The sequence below is a fragment of the Vipera berus genome, assembly GCF_964194415.1.
Source record: "Vipera berus genome assembly, chromosome: 1".
NCBI classification, from domain to species: domain Eukaryota; kingdom Metazoa; phylum Chordata; class Lepidosauria; order Squamata; family Viperidae; genus Vipera; species Vipera berus.
Genome location: NC_138202.1, coordinates 278,312,493 through 278,327,406, shown reverse-complemented (window position 1 = coordinate 278,327,406; position 14,914 = coordinate 278,312,493). Strand labels below are relative to the sequence as shown.

The 14,914-nt window shown below is 38.4% G+C and overlaps 1 protein-coding gene across 1 annotated transcript in view; it reads right to left on the bottom strand.

Moving 5' to 3' along the window:
- TULP4 (TUB like protein 4) overlaps window positions 1-14,914 on the bottom strand; it is an 87,091-nt gene that overhangs the window by 51,087 nt on the left and 21,090 nt on the right. Inside the window, exon 2 of the mRNA XM_081314550.1 lies at window positions 4,369-6,625. Coding sequence (XP_081170676.1) covers window positions 4,369-4,620 — 252 coding nt within the window. The 5' untranslated portion in view covers window positions 4,621-6,625. The remainder of the gene's footprint in view (window positions 1-4,368; window positions 6,626-14,914) is intronic.

Sequence of the window (14,914 nt, the reverse complement as noted above, 5' to 3'; positions counted from 1 at the left end):
CTATTTTTAAACATCTTCTTGAAGCAGCTTAACAAAAAAAAATATCCCTCCGGATTATATGCAATAAATCAAAGACTGCACTTCTACATTTGAAATTGGGTGATTGTTTTATTTAAAGTATTTATTTTATTTGGAAGATTTTTAATATGCCACATTGTTTTCATATATTAAATTGTAATAAGATTTGTAATACATTGTTTTAATGCATTTCCCCTGTGATGAAGTATAACTATGATTTACAGAGAATGAAGTACAGGTTCAATTACTTTGTTTGAGTTTTATGATTGAAAAATTAAATAATTTGGAAAAATATTCTATAAATGAGGAGTATTCTTTATAGAGATTTAATAGGCCTATATCGAAGAAGATCTAGTAGGCCTGTATGTAAACAGTGATTTCCTATTAAACAAAGGTTTTCAAAGTAGCATCACACAGATACTGCATAGATTTAAGGTTACTTTTCCACTACTCTACTCTAGTCTCTATCCCATGAGTTTTTGATTTATACTCTATATAAATCTTTGAACAATCAAAGATTAAAACAAAAACAAAACATCTGAAAGAACTGTACTGCGTTTGGCATTCAAGAAAACACTACAACAGATATCAGTTAAAATCAGTTAAAAAATAACATTAATAAACAAAGCCAAAACTATTGTCTTTATCCCTTATTCCATTTGCTTTCTATGGTATGAATCTAGACTTTAAATCTGTAAAGCACAGTTTTTATTCTATTTTATGTTTTAAAATACAATGGAAAGATACCTGCACACATACGCATGCAGACACACAAACACCAGTCAACTTGGTATTTTAACATTAAAGAAAATACATAGGTTTAGAAGTACGGATGAGCTAATTTATGGTTATGTGTATCTCATATCTTCTTATAAAATAAAAAAAATCTGTTTCGCAAAATCGAAGGACATTCTATCAGCATAAGTGGAAGTGCAAGATGAAACAAAAATCACCTGCATGTTTTAAAGGAACTAGAAATAGCATATTTTTTTAAAAAAATCCTGTTTTCTATACTTTTAGAAGCATCACCCAGTTACTCCCTAAGAGACGAGCAAAGTGTCCAATTGTTACTTGTACACAGAATATGAAAAGACCTTTTTATTTTTTCTTCCCAAGGCGCGCACGCACACACGCACACGCACACGCACACACACACACCTATCCTATAAAAAGATTCACCTATGACTGAAAATAAATTTATTCCAGGTTTGTGAGGAGTTATTTTGCGAATCATTTTTGGGCCCTTAACTATTCAAGTGATGTATTATAATGTAAGTCAGTTTAATCAAGGCAATATCTATTCCATATAACATAGATGAGAAATTCAGCTTTCGTACTAAACTTTCACCTAAATTTGACATTCTGGTGACCTTTATTCTTCCATGTTTTGCCATTAAATGACAAGATATATATCTCAAACAAGTTACACATAACAGAGAGACCACAGATTTCCAACTAATTAGACTTCACTAGCTCTCTCCGGGATCTCATTGTATCCTGCAGAAATGAATGCCAAGTCATGGCTGCAGAAATCAATTTCAACAAATGAACAGAAGTTAAAAGCAAATTAGTTCTTCTGTTTTACTCAGCACACTAACAATTTTGGTTTAATTCCTGAAAATAGAAAATATGCTGCATGTAGACAGGAGTCACTGGGAAGACATATGCCTAACCTCACACTACATTTTACTCTGACAGATTGATTTTCTAGGCACAGAGAAATCAACAAAAACTGTGGTTAAATTGTGGGAAATGGCATATTAAAAAACAAATGTGCATCCCTCCCCCCAAAAATCTAAGAAGATTGCCACAGTCTCTCTATGATTAGCAACTATAAAACTTGATTATTATATTTCTTATAGACCATGATTAATACAAAATCAATATTACACTGGAACACGACAGTTCAGGCTCTATATCTAGTAAAGTTAGCCATCCCAAGGCAGTATGTTGCTTCTTGATCTAGTCCCCAGCACTTCCTAACCCTAGATATAAACAATATCTATTTATTCACAATGCAAGTACCCCTAGTGAGTAACCAGCCATCATTTTAACCTATCCTCATTCTCAGCCTTCCTTACCAAATTCCTCATAACTTTGTCCCTCTAAATTAAATTCATAATCCTTACCATTTAGCCCAATTTCAGACTGAGGTTCTCAAGTATTATAAGCTGTTATGCATCTCATACCTTTCCAAGTGCAGGACACGATTCTCACAACAATAGACACAGACCGGTCTCTTTAATAAGAATGGCAGAATATCCTAGATAGAGATCACACTTTGCCACTTTCCTAGAAGTCTGAAAATTCAAAGGTGCTTTAAAAGATCATTCAGCTTCTCCAGAAGAAATGGATAAGGTGTTATTATCAATTAGGTATAACTGCCCACTTGGCTTTTGTTTCCTACTAAGAAAACATATACCGGTATGCATAAGGAAGAACTTCACCAGAGCTATCCATGGTTCTGGACTACAATTTGACATACTTATTTTGATTGCCTTCTGTTTATTTGACTCAACCTTGTTCATCCACATCTGACACTTCCTTTCTAAATGTGGCTCTTCCCAAGAATCTTTTAAGCAGTCCAAGCAGCCATGGTTTTTGTTCGCTTTTTGCCTTAAAAAAGGAAGCAGAAGCAAGCTGCGATTTTAACAGAAGCAGCAGCAAGGGTGTGAGCCCAAAGGTTCAGATATAAGAAGCAAGTTAAAATCTGACAAATGGAAAAAGAAGCTTCTCAGAACTATATGAAAATTGCCCGCTGGTGGTGTGCTGTCCTTTGGCCATTTCTGCAATCTACTTATTCAAATGTCATGTTGTACAGTTACAATTCATTCTTATTAATAAAATGTGTTTGCGTCATGGACAATCTGCCATCCGAAGCAACCATCATCTTATATATATATATAATAAAGATCACCACCTTCCACTTGCCAGCTTTGTCAATACGCAACAATGAGCTTCAGTTTCTTCCCTTCTTCTGCATCTCAAGTTTTAAACAAACTAGAATTCTGCTCAGGCAAAAATGTCTGATATGCCTGAGAGGAAAGGAGAAGGTGTGCATATTACATAGTGAAGAAGCAATGCTTCCCATTATGTCTGGGCAGGGTTTATAGTCCTATATAAACTAAAAGCTCTAAACCAGGAGTGTCCAAACTGCCAGCCCATAGGCTGGATACGTCAAGCTGAAACCGCGCCCACCCCATTGCCGGCAATGGGGGAAAAATCGCAATACATCGCAACATGTCAAGTGACATTGCAAGTTTGACACCCCTGCTCTAAACCAACCATATATATAAATCACATCTACTTATATAACCATGATGTCAACGCTGTTAACATTGCATGTTCTTACTTTGACAAAAGATGGAAATGCAGCCGTTTTTCTCTATTGCTTTTAGAGTTAGTTGATGCTGGGAGGGGGAATGTGGATGAGAGTCCAGCTAGTCATAACAATAACTCAGCCGTGGGAATCCAAGGTCATTGGGCCCAGAGTTGATAAGAGTTTTGGTGGGCTGGAGAGCTGGGGAGAAAGCCCACATTTCAAGCTAATTGGGAAATGTGATTTATGACTATTTATTGGAGGAGGGAATTGTGCTTTGATACTTTTCATACAGGGGAGGGGAATTTAGTTTTTGCAATAGTTGTTTCTCTAATAAAAGATTCTTTAAGGTAAACAATGCCTTGAAGTTCTTTTGAAGAGTTTCATCTGTCGGAACCATGACACATATAATCATATTTATTCTAGTTTTCCATCTAGCTATCCTTGAGATTTGCTATGACATCAACTTGCAGAATTCCTAGGAATTCCAGTCTGAACACATCTGAATGTTGAACATATGCCTATTGCCATAAAAATAAAATTCCATTACTTAAAACCCAACCAGGTTTCATTCATGTTGCCTCTTCTTTTAACATACTTTTCAGTAATACAAGTAACAGCTTCTTATCCCATTTACAGTGGACATTTCCTTTGCACTTTTAGTTAACTATAGTTCAGTGTGTTGCAAACCTTCGTGATAAGTTAAAGAAGCCAACTCCAGAAAATAGGTTTTGAACTTATGTTATTTTAAATAATTACTCTAATGTTAATCGTAGTTTAACTTTTCAACCAGCCCTCTTTAAAAAAAAAGAAAGTTATAACACCTAAAAATATAGGAGTAGAACCCATTTAATTGTACTTGACTTCGTATGTAGGGATAACTCTTAATGGGCGAACACAGCCAAAGAAAACCATCAACCCATGTAACTATCTTAACGGCATTCCAAGTGCTGTCCTTTATCCACTTTGTGTGTTTTGATGATAGTGTTCTACTTCCTAGATTGAATGTTAGCAGTTGAGAGTTTACTCACCTCACTGTTGTGGCCTCTTAAATTAAAGTTGATTCGTTGGGGTGTGTTTCTGTCCTTTCTGCAGTGGCTGGAAGTGAAGGTAACGCCTACTACTCCCCTGCCATTTCCTGTGGCCAGCCAGCCTTCCTCGTAATATCGCCTCCGGCATACAGGTTTCTCCTTTTCACTTTTTGGAACCCTGCCTTTCCATGAGAGGCAGAGGATGTTGGAATCGCTGAAGAGAACAGGCCCATGTTCCACTGCTGCGTACATGCTTTGTTGTATTTTTTCCCTTTTGACGTAAGAAAGTACTATGTCTAGTGCAGCAAATATAAATAGATCTCTTTGTAGTTGTAGTTTCTACTGATAGGACCAAATGTTTTAAGACAGATCAGAATCAGGAGGTGAGGGTGGTGTGTGTGTGTGTGTGTGTGTGTGTGTGTGTGTGTAGCAGAAGAGAAGATCAGTTTTTATAAATATCCACCAAATGCATAGTGAAAAATTTCCTTATAAAATATGATGACAGTTGGCTAAGAAAATGTAACACTTAAAAAAATGAAAATCAGTCAGGCTCATCTTGATTCGGAGTCAGTGGAGTGAGGGGGTACACTTGTCCTTTGGAGAAACAGCTACCGCAGCAGAGGAGCTCAAAGAAGTGGCGAGCCGTCTTTTTGCTCAATTGGACAGAACCACCATGCGGCCTGAGATTTCCAATATAGCATCACACAATTCCAGAGACAAAAGTTTGCAGAAGTGTAGGTTTTCAAGTAACTTAAGGCTTTAAAAAGATTTCCTCCAGTCGGACTTGCAAACATGGTGCGTATTCATTTATCTTTCCCCAAATCCACCCTCTGGCATGTTATTCCCACCAGACCAAAACATCTGCTGCTAAAGCTGAGAAAGATTGCATAAAGGGGAGAGAAAAGGCACACAGACTGTGCAAGACCACAAGCCAGAATTCGGTGCAGCTAGCAATGTGCCAGGCCAGATGGAAAAGCCCTTTCTAAACTCAGCTGCTCACTGTTCCACCCAGACCGTTCGCAATCCGAAGGAAGTCCCATTTCTTTGGCAGCCGGTGGCATTCCTGCCACCTTCGCAGGTGACCCAATTTATTAAGCTGCCTTGCCTGCTTTCTCACAAATTGTTGCCGCGCACAGGCATAAAAGCAAAGGTGTCTTTTCATTTAGCAGGTGTTTTCTTTTAAAACTTTTTTAAACCTTTCTAAAAGTTTTAAAGCAAGAAAGTTTGCCTGGGTGACTTATGAAGCCTTCTCCAAGACAGAGGGCTGTTGACTTTCTTTTTTTGCTGGAAAGTCTATATCCTCAATGCTAAAACACGAATCAGAATTAAAAGCAGATTGTTTAGTTTACTGATCGTGTGTTAAAAAAAAAAGAAGGCAAAATGGCCAGTTCAGAATAAATGTTGGGCTAATAAAAAAAAACCTTCTCCACGTTGCTTCGTTGGTTCTTCAACAGGCTCCTTCCTTATTGGGCTTCCTTAGAGCTCAAATGCATCATTCTAACCAATGCATTTGTGGCAGTGGAGTGTATTTTTAAAGTGTTCCAAAAGCTTTGAGTAATGTTGATGATCAAATATTTATTTGTATTTGTACCATGTTAGCAAGGAACAGATAAGGAAAAATAGCTCCATTGTCAAATTTAATACAAGCATGAAAACCGAAGGTCAACCTTGAGAGTCTTCCCACTGCCCCTTAGCTTGTTCTTCTTTAATCATTACTGTAAAATTATCTGTCACTTCTTAATTGGCAAACGTATTAAATCCAAGTGACTCCAATTCTAATACAGCAAAAGACGTGATAATTTCACATAATTCCTCCTCTGGGAATGACAATATCACTCTATTTGCTGCTCAAACTTTATCACTTTCTTAGGTGTTCTGGTGCCATTAACTCTCTTCAGAGACTGTTTAGCTCTGTTTACATTTTGCAATTCTTTTCTTCACTTGCTGCTGATCATTTGGGAGGCTGACCACTAGCAGCAGATGGTACTTCATGGATTTTTGGTCCTCGTGCTGTCAGGTTGCTATGCTGGTGCTTGCGATCACTTTCATAAATCGCAAAAATGTTGACGTTTGCAACAACCAATTTGAATGGTTGCAGCAATAGGTTTGTAGGTGTGTATAAGGACCCACACAGAGACACATATGTTATTATAATCACACCTTCAAATTGGTAACTGGACTAGATCTGGCTTCACCATTTAACTATGGCAGTTGTCATTTCTCACTCAAGGTCTGGATTCTCTGGATGCTTTCAATTCTGTAAAATAAAATAAATAAATAAATTACATGCCTGTCAAAATATCAGGGGACAATGCCAATCGAGTAAGTCCTCGATTAGTCATATTCACAGGTCTAAATTTAGGATTTTTGTGAATCCAATATTTCATGCTGATTTCAAAAAATGGCAAACACACTTAACAAAAAAAGAGCATAAATTTGGTTTTTTTGGATAAGGAGAGATGGATGGAGTATGATTAAATAGTGAAGGCAGTGAAATATAACTAGCTTTCAGATAATTTTTAGGCAAAAAACATGCAACATTTAAGAAAGGTCAAAAGTTCCTATTTTTGTCTTTTCTCCCCATCCCTCCAAAATACATTTGAGGAATTGCTAACATAAAATTCATCATTAGCTCCCCAAATATTAAAATCATTTCCATATTATTTGAATTTAAGCATAATATTGGAAAATCGAGTAAACTATTCTTTAGATACAATATTAGTAGCTTACACTACTCAGTTTTTATTACAGCAAATACATTGGCTGAAATGTGCTTGGTATTAGAGCAGGGGTCGCCTGGCTGCAGCATGCCAGCAATCGGTCTGCACAAACAAGCAAAGCCTCATCCATGTCTGATGGAGAAGTGGACCATTTTCATAACAAATCAAAGATATACGATTGGGCAAGGTAAACACCCAGTGGGTGTGGGTTAAGGAAAACAATTGTTAACTAGGCAACTTTTCACGCGGGAACACCAGACCTGGTTTTGCTTCTTCAGTTCCAAATCAATAAAGTTTATCTTTAATGGCACTTGCAGATTACTTGATTTTGAGTTTGCTAGCCAGATGGTTGACAGACAGCACAATTCAGAAAAGGAAGACAGCTTGACAGAGTGCTACAATTACAAGAAGCTCATGGCATTCATGTTTTCCCCGTTTGTTTTTCTCCCTAGGCTAAAGGCAAGCCCACAATACAAAAGTATTGAAGTGGTATCAAAGTTGTGATAAGGAACACCAGTGTGAATGAGGAAAGGGGGGGATCAAGACAGTTAAGAAACTGTAAAAAGCTTAATATAGAGATGTCTGTATAGCTTGTTAAGCTAAGGCCACTGTAGTTATTAGAAATAAACACAAATTATTTACCTAAAAATACTGTACCAAATAAACTTCCCTATAATTTAGAACTGTGTACAAATCTGGAAAACCCCTGTCCCTTATCCCCAACACACATACATGTGCACCTAGCAGACTAATGGTGCAAGAAACTGTGAGAGATAGTTCCAGTAAAGTGAGAAAGAAACAGATAAAACTAATCCACTGCAATAATCACATGTTCAGTGGTCCTACCACTCAAAGTGTTGTTCCTTGCATCTATTATAAATATGGTTTTCATTTTACAGCAATAACACTTTTATGGGGAAGGAACAAATCCAATGTTCTAGATTCAGGCAATTGCTTTTTTTTTGGAAGCATCACTAAGAGCTGGTTGCTAATTCCTTGGTCCTGTATCAAAACCAACTGGCACAGCACCAGAACCAGGTGACAAAGGAACCATTCAAACCAGATGATGAACCACCTAGCTCAGACATGTCAAACACAAGGCCCGGGGGCCGGATCCGGCCCGCGAGGTGATTTCATGTGGCCCGCGAAGCCTTCCTGGAAACAGTGAGGGAACGGCCCCCACTGCCTTGGCCCTGGCCCAGAGACCCTCCTTCTGCCAGAGACCCTCAGATCTGTCCCACTCCTACCCAGGCCCCCACAGGCACCCTTGATGCGAACAATGTAGAGCTGGCCATGCCCACCCAGTAGGCCATACACACTCTAGCCATGCCCACCCAGTAGGCCACGCCCACCCTGGCCATACCCACCCGGCCCCTTGAGGGCAACCGCAATGCTGATGTGGCCCTCAGTGAAATTGAGTTTGACACCCCTGACCTAGCTCAACTGATGGATCATAGCTAGCTTCCACTGACTGTCACACCATTTCTATCTGGAATTGTAGCAACAATGGTGGCAAAAGCAACTTCAATCACCACTTTATGATCCCCTTCATTCTTTGCCTGACAAGTATGGTGGAAGCCCAGAGAGGCTTATGATCTTTGTAATTCAATACAAATTGTATCTCCTGGAGACTCTTGACCCAGAAGATAGAGACTATCAATCATTGGATTTTCCAGACAGAGGCAGATCCTAAAAAATTCAAAAGAAATTCATGTGCCCTGCCTTCTACAACAATTCCACTTGTCGTATCCCCCTTTTGCTTCCTTAATAGCTTTTAGCAGGATCCAGAAATATAGCGTTAATCCTTAGTCCTGAAATATGAGCGTATATCTCATTGTTCAGTCTTATTTTGCTTTAACTCCTTCTGTCAATGTATATTATACAGCGGCCCCCAAATTCTTATTTACTGATATTTTATATTTCCCCAGGCAGCTTGCATGATTGCCAAGTTTATATGCTGCAAAGCTTGCACATCAATAACTTTGACTCTGTTAAAATAGCAATGTTACTTGGAGTTGCACTTTTGAAACACTGTAATCAGGTACACACCTAGGTACTGATTTTGGAAGGACGCCCGCTTTCTTACTAAGAATTTTAGTATACCTCTTTGGGTACTGCATTATAAACCATTATATGTGAAGCATTATATGCTGCAGATTCATAAAAGAATTATTCTAGTACATAAAGTAACAGTAAAGTTACCTAAAATTTTGAAGGCGGCTAATAACCTAAAAGGGACGCGGTGGCTCAGTGGGTTAGGACGCTGAGCTTGTCGATTGGAAGGTCGGCAGTTTGGCGGGTCGAATCCCGAGTGCTGCGTAACAGAGTGAGCGCCTGTTACTCGTCCCAGCTTCTGCCAACCTAGCAGTTCGAAAGCACGTAAAAATGCGAGTAGAAAAATAGGGACCATTACAGTGGGAAGGTAACAGCGTTCCGTGCGCCTTTGGCGTCTAGTCATGCCGGCCACATGACCACGGAGACGTCCTCGGACAAGCGCTGGCTCTTCGGCTTTGAAACGGAGATGAGCACCGGCCCCTAGAGTCGGAAACGACTAGCACGCAGGTGCGGGGGAAACTTTACCTTTACTTTAATAACCTAAAATGGCACGTGGCAATGTAACTATACTGTAATTTCCTTAAGACTTTAAAAAGTCTTAAATCTTTCTCAACCCACTTAAAATGTCTCTCTATATAGAGAGACATTTTAAGGGGGTTGAGAAAGATTTAAGACTTTTTAAAGTCTTAAGGAAGGCTTTCTAGGTGCCTTATACTGCAATTCCCTATAATCTCAGCCAGGTGGCCCTTGGGATTTATGTGAACCAAAGTAAAAGCTGTGTCTGCATTGTATTAGTACTTCCCACTACTAGTATATTCTCTTTCCAAAAGCTAAGGAAAAAAATCCACATAAACAGTGAGGCTCTAGTGATATCCAGGAGAGAATGTATGTGATATTAATGTTAACTACTTTCATGTATTGTGCCCTATTCCATGCTCAGTTACACACAAATGCAAACTAGAAATTACCCTGGAGTTAAAGATTCACAACAATAATATGCAGGTGCCTTATTCTTCTTAATTTCTCAAAAGGTAATTGTTTCTTAAGAACATCTTGCCGTTTATTCAAGACATTATTCAGTGTTTGCACTTGAGATCTCATTTGTTAATAATTTATTATAAACACCCAGAAATTATTGAGAGTTGAGCAGCAAACAAGTTTAATAAATTGTTATTACAAATTGGCATTATTAAAGTTCAAGGATGCAAATCCCACTACCCTTAATATACAACACTAGGTTGCAATTCTAGAGCCACACTTTTAAGCACTGAACTCTATGGGATTTACTTCAGAATAGATATGTATAAGATTATATTGATAGAAAATAAATGTTGGTTTAACTGAAGAGACTATTTTCCACATTATAGAAGTAACAGAAGTGGTTGCTACTTATCTTCTATTGGATTTAAAAAAGAAAAAGAAACAAAGGCAGACTCATAAGAAACTGGACAAAAAATCCACACAGTTTTTCAATTTTGAAAATAATGGATTATATTACAAAGTTGAATTGAGTTTTAATGTTGGTTTTAATATGGTGGTCAGATTGGGGGTTTTTTTATTGTTCTTCCTATTTTAGTTGCTGTGAACTGCCCAGAGTTACATACTTGGATAGCTATACAAATGGAATCAATGGATGGATGGATGGATGGGTGGATGGATGGATGGATGTAGATAGACAGACAGACAGACAGACAGACAGATTTCAAAATGGTTCAAAAGCCGTAAGACCTTTATAGTTTTTATAAAAACTAAATCTTATATGGTGTTTTATATCCTTATGTGACTATTGGCCCAATATGTCCTGCTCGATACCAATTTATCCCTCACTGAAAACACTGTGAGGAATCATCTGTAGGTTTTTCATGTACTGCTATCATATTGATTACATCCAACATACATGTTCTCTCACATGCTCTTTTCATCTAAATCCAGGAAAAATAATTAATTCTAAACTACTATCTAATGATCAGCAGCTGGTTCTCCAAATTAGCTAGAAAGCAGGTACAAAAATAAGGATTTAATTTTTCTTAAGTGAAATGTAACTTCACTTGAGTACTCCACTCTTGGTGTGGAAGCCAAAGTTTCAGCACTGGCCTGATAAATTTAGTACGCCAACCGCATCCATTCCTAGAGGTTCAGAACTAGCCATAATAGTGCACTTTCCGTTGGTATTCTGTAACATGCGCTATACAGTATAGCATTTGAAAATGTTTAGAAACCTCAGGGGCTCCAGTTGCACTTATATTATTGATTGATATCAATTCTAGAGCTAACCCTTCTGCTTCGGTGGATACTGTTCAGGTCTTCCAGGTTTGGCTTATGATCACTGTCTCAAAAACTCAAAGCCCTGGAAAGCAGCCACACTTAATTCACTTTCTACCAAAACTGAGGCACAACCAATTCTTTGGAATACACAGAGACCCAGTGAATTGAAAGTAACAGCAATATTTTACTGGCTGCAATATACATTTGCTCTTTTTTACATGCACACACACATGCGCGCGCACGCACACACACACACACACTCATCCACACTTACCTACAACCTTCTCAACTAGGCTGGCAGGCACTAGCCAGAGGGATGGAAGCCTCCAAGTCTGGATTCAAAAAAAGACTCAAAGAATGGGCAGGCTTCCAGGCCCCTTTTATTCCCCCAAAGTCCTTGCTTTGATTATTCACAAGATTGGCAGGTACTCTTGCCTTGTTGGTTTTCAAGTCTGGTAGATGTTCATGGGATTTGGGGAGGGTTTTCCCAAGTGTTAGGGTCAACTTCTTTTGTCTGGTTCAAGTGACATTTTTTCCTGTGTTTCCTTAACAACTTAGCTCCTTCTTATTTATTTATCTCCTGAAGGGATCTTTTAGACAAGATTCCTGGCTTTTTGTCCTCACCTGCTTATATGTCTGCTTCATTTTTAATTATGGCAGCTTCAGCTTTCACTGTACCTACCTATTTATGTTAGTTCAAGGTGAAGACAGGATGGGATAGCTTTGAAATTCTTCAGACCTGCTCATATTTATAAAATGCCGTAGGTTTCGAAGAAATTTTGTACCATATAGTTAGTCATCAAAATTTCTTCATAACTTAGATCAAAGATTTTTTAAAAAATGAGCGTATCTGAATAATTTCAGTTATCCCATGCTGTCCTACATCAAGCTACCTTTCATTATTTTCAAAGACCAGTTTGTAAGTGGTTGTTGCCTGTTTTGGTCTCCAAGGAACTCACATATGAGAGTTGAAGGTAGCAAGGACCTAAAACCAGAAAAGATTGTTATTTAAAAAAGTGTGTGTGTGTGTGATGTAGATGCCCTTCAAATCCTTGTCTATAAAATGAGTGGCAGGATGTTCATTCACATATAAGGGTAGAAGAAATAAACATAAGCTTTAAACTGAAGCTAATTTTCATTATTGTGGGTTCTTGCAGCCAGTGAACTTATTCTGTGGCTCCTGTGTCCCTGTTCCAGATCCAGCAGCCATAATGGCAGCAGCAATTACACTTCTTGTCTGACAAACATGATGTGTTTACCACTTTCTTTGCTCAATGTGTTGTGAACATATCACAAATACCTGAGGATATTCCCATGTCATGCAGGATTTATAATTGGCCTCGACAGAGGAAGTGGCAGAACTGACAATCCCTCCTCTGCCGCAGAACAGCTCAAACCTGGATAACCATGCCAATTTCTTCTAATTTTGACAATCTCATCAAACGTGTGACAGACAACTGCAAAATGTGTCACCTACAACAGGTTAAGTACTTTGCATGAGACTATTTTCTAGACTTGCAGTTGCTAGCTAAAGATGCCGGCTGGATTTTTTTTTAAAAAAAGATTAACTGACTACTTTAAAGAGGAGATATTAAATGAAACAGGACCTCAGAGACTGCATTAATCCAATTCTACTTGGGGATCAATGGAAGACTCAAAGAACTGTGGTAAAGTACATGCGAGAGAGGAAATGCTGCTATTATAATTAATTTCTTCTTCTTCCTGCCCATTCAGTAGAAGCTTCAAATATTGAATTTATGCAGCTGGGAGTCCCATTTTCCTGCTCATTTCAGCATACGTGGGATTCCCATCTTAGAATGCTGATTGTGGTGATTTGTTTAGGAAGGAAAGGAGAGGAGATTCTGCTTTTAATTCTGACTGCATCATAAACCTGGGACAGATTCCTGGAAAATGCTGCGTCAGAAGCAGAATTAGTTAGCCTAAAAAAATTCTTGATGACGACTTGCAGAGAGCACCATCCAATTATCTATGTCCCCAAACAGTGCTCCTACCTTTTTTTTTGCCAAAAAGGTTTCCTACCATCTTCTCAGAGTCACCTCGAACTGTGAAATGGGTGACAAACAAATGTAATAACAACAATAGTAATAGTAATAATAGTAATAGTAATAATAAACCTATCTTTAACCAGTAGTACAGAATCCATTGTTATAAGTTCCTGAGTTCTGTAACTCTTAGGGATCACTAAATCTTCCCCTCATTTCTGCACTGTCAAAATAGATGCAAAAAGCACCTACAGGTATTTTTACAAATCTGGATTTCAGAGGAACTTAAATCGGGCTCACATGATAGAGGGTATAGAATAGTTGACTTCCAGTATGGGAAGGTTTGCTGTGCCATCATGTTATTCATCATGTCTGGAATCTCTCCTAAGATTTATGATTTCTACCTTTCATGGCCCTTTTAATAAGTTTTTAATCATATGTTGGGATAAAGTACTGATCTACAGTAGTATGATGATCCTGCTATCTATAGTGCACAGTTTCAGGCAATTATTTAACTTTGTCCATACAGTGCTAAGTTAGAAAAAATGAATTTGTGGTCTGCCTGTCTTCAACTAGTGGGTTTACTACATTTCCTCGGGACATGGAACATATCCTGGGGTTTGCTAATTTTAATACATTTTGTCTCTAATTTTGTTGCATTTTTCAGATTGCTCAGTCACCCTATCAAGAAGGGACTTCTTTAAATGGAATTTTGACACCCCTACTCAAATAGATTTTAAGTCTAAACTTCTGATTTCTGTATTGTTACAATCCATACCAGAATTTAGAGAGAGCTTGCTCCAGTGTGCATACTTTCTAAACATCTTCTGCTGGCTAAGCAGAAGGATGTTTTTAGAAAGGAACTTTTAGCCATCAAAGATGCATTTCAAAGACACTGAAAGAGTAGGTTTATCACCTACTAACAACCTCACAGAGGGCCAGCCTCAATGAAGACAGAGGTTTTCCCCATCCCAAGACCCATCCCAAGCCTCTCTCTGATGATTCACACCTGACCCATCACAAGACCCTCATTTGACACACCCACACCTGAAGCCCTTATCAGCAGAAGAGTACTGAAAAAGGTATCTCCTAAATGCAGCTGAAGATGTTACCTAGCCTGGTAATGAAACTTTCAGAAACTTATAATGGCCTCACATTAGAACAAACATCAAGGCCTTTGCTTCTCCCTGCCACATGCATCACTGCACCAAACCTCTAATCAGCAAACTGGTCAGGCTGCTACATCTTCTTTCCTCCCCACAAGTATCTTGGGACATTATTTCTCTGAGCTTTATTACTGTAATTACCTGTCAAGCCCCTGGGTACCATATTACTGATGGTACATCTTTTTCTTAAATGTCTCGTTTCATCCCCAGTTGCAGCCTTCCCCATTGCACTTGAGACAGCCCATCCATTATTCACCAAGTTTTCAGAATCCCAAACTACCCAATCATCTCGTCTCTCAACCAACAGCCTGTTTGGGGGAAATGCTATTTGAACTAC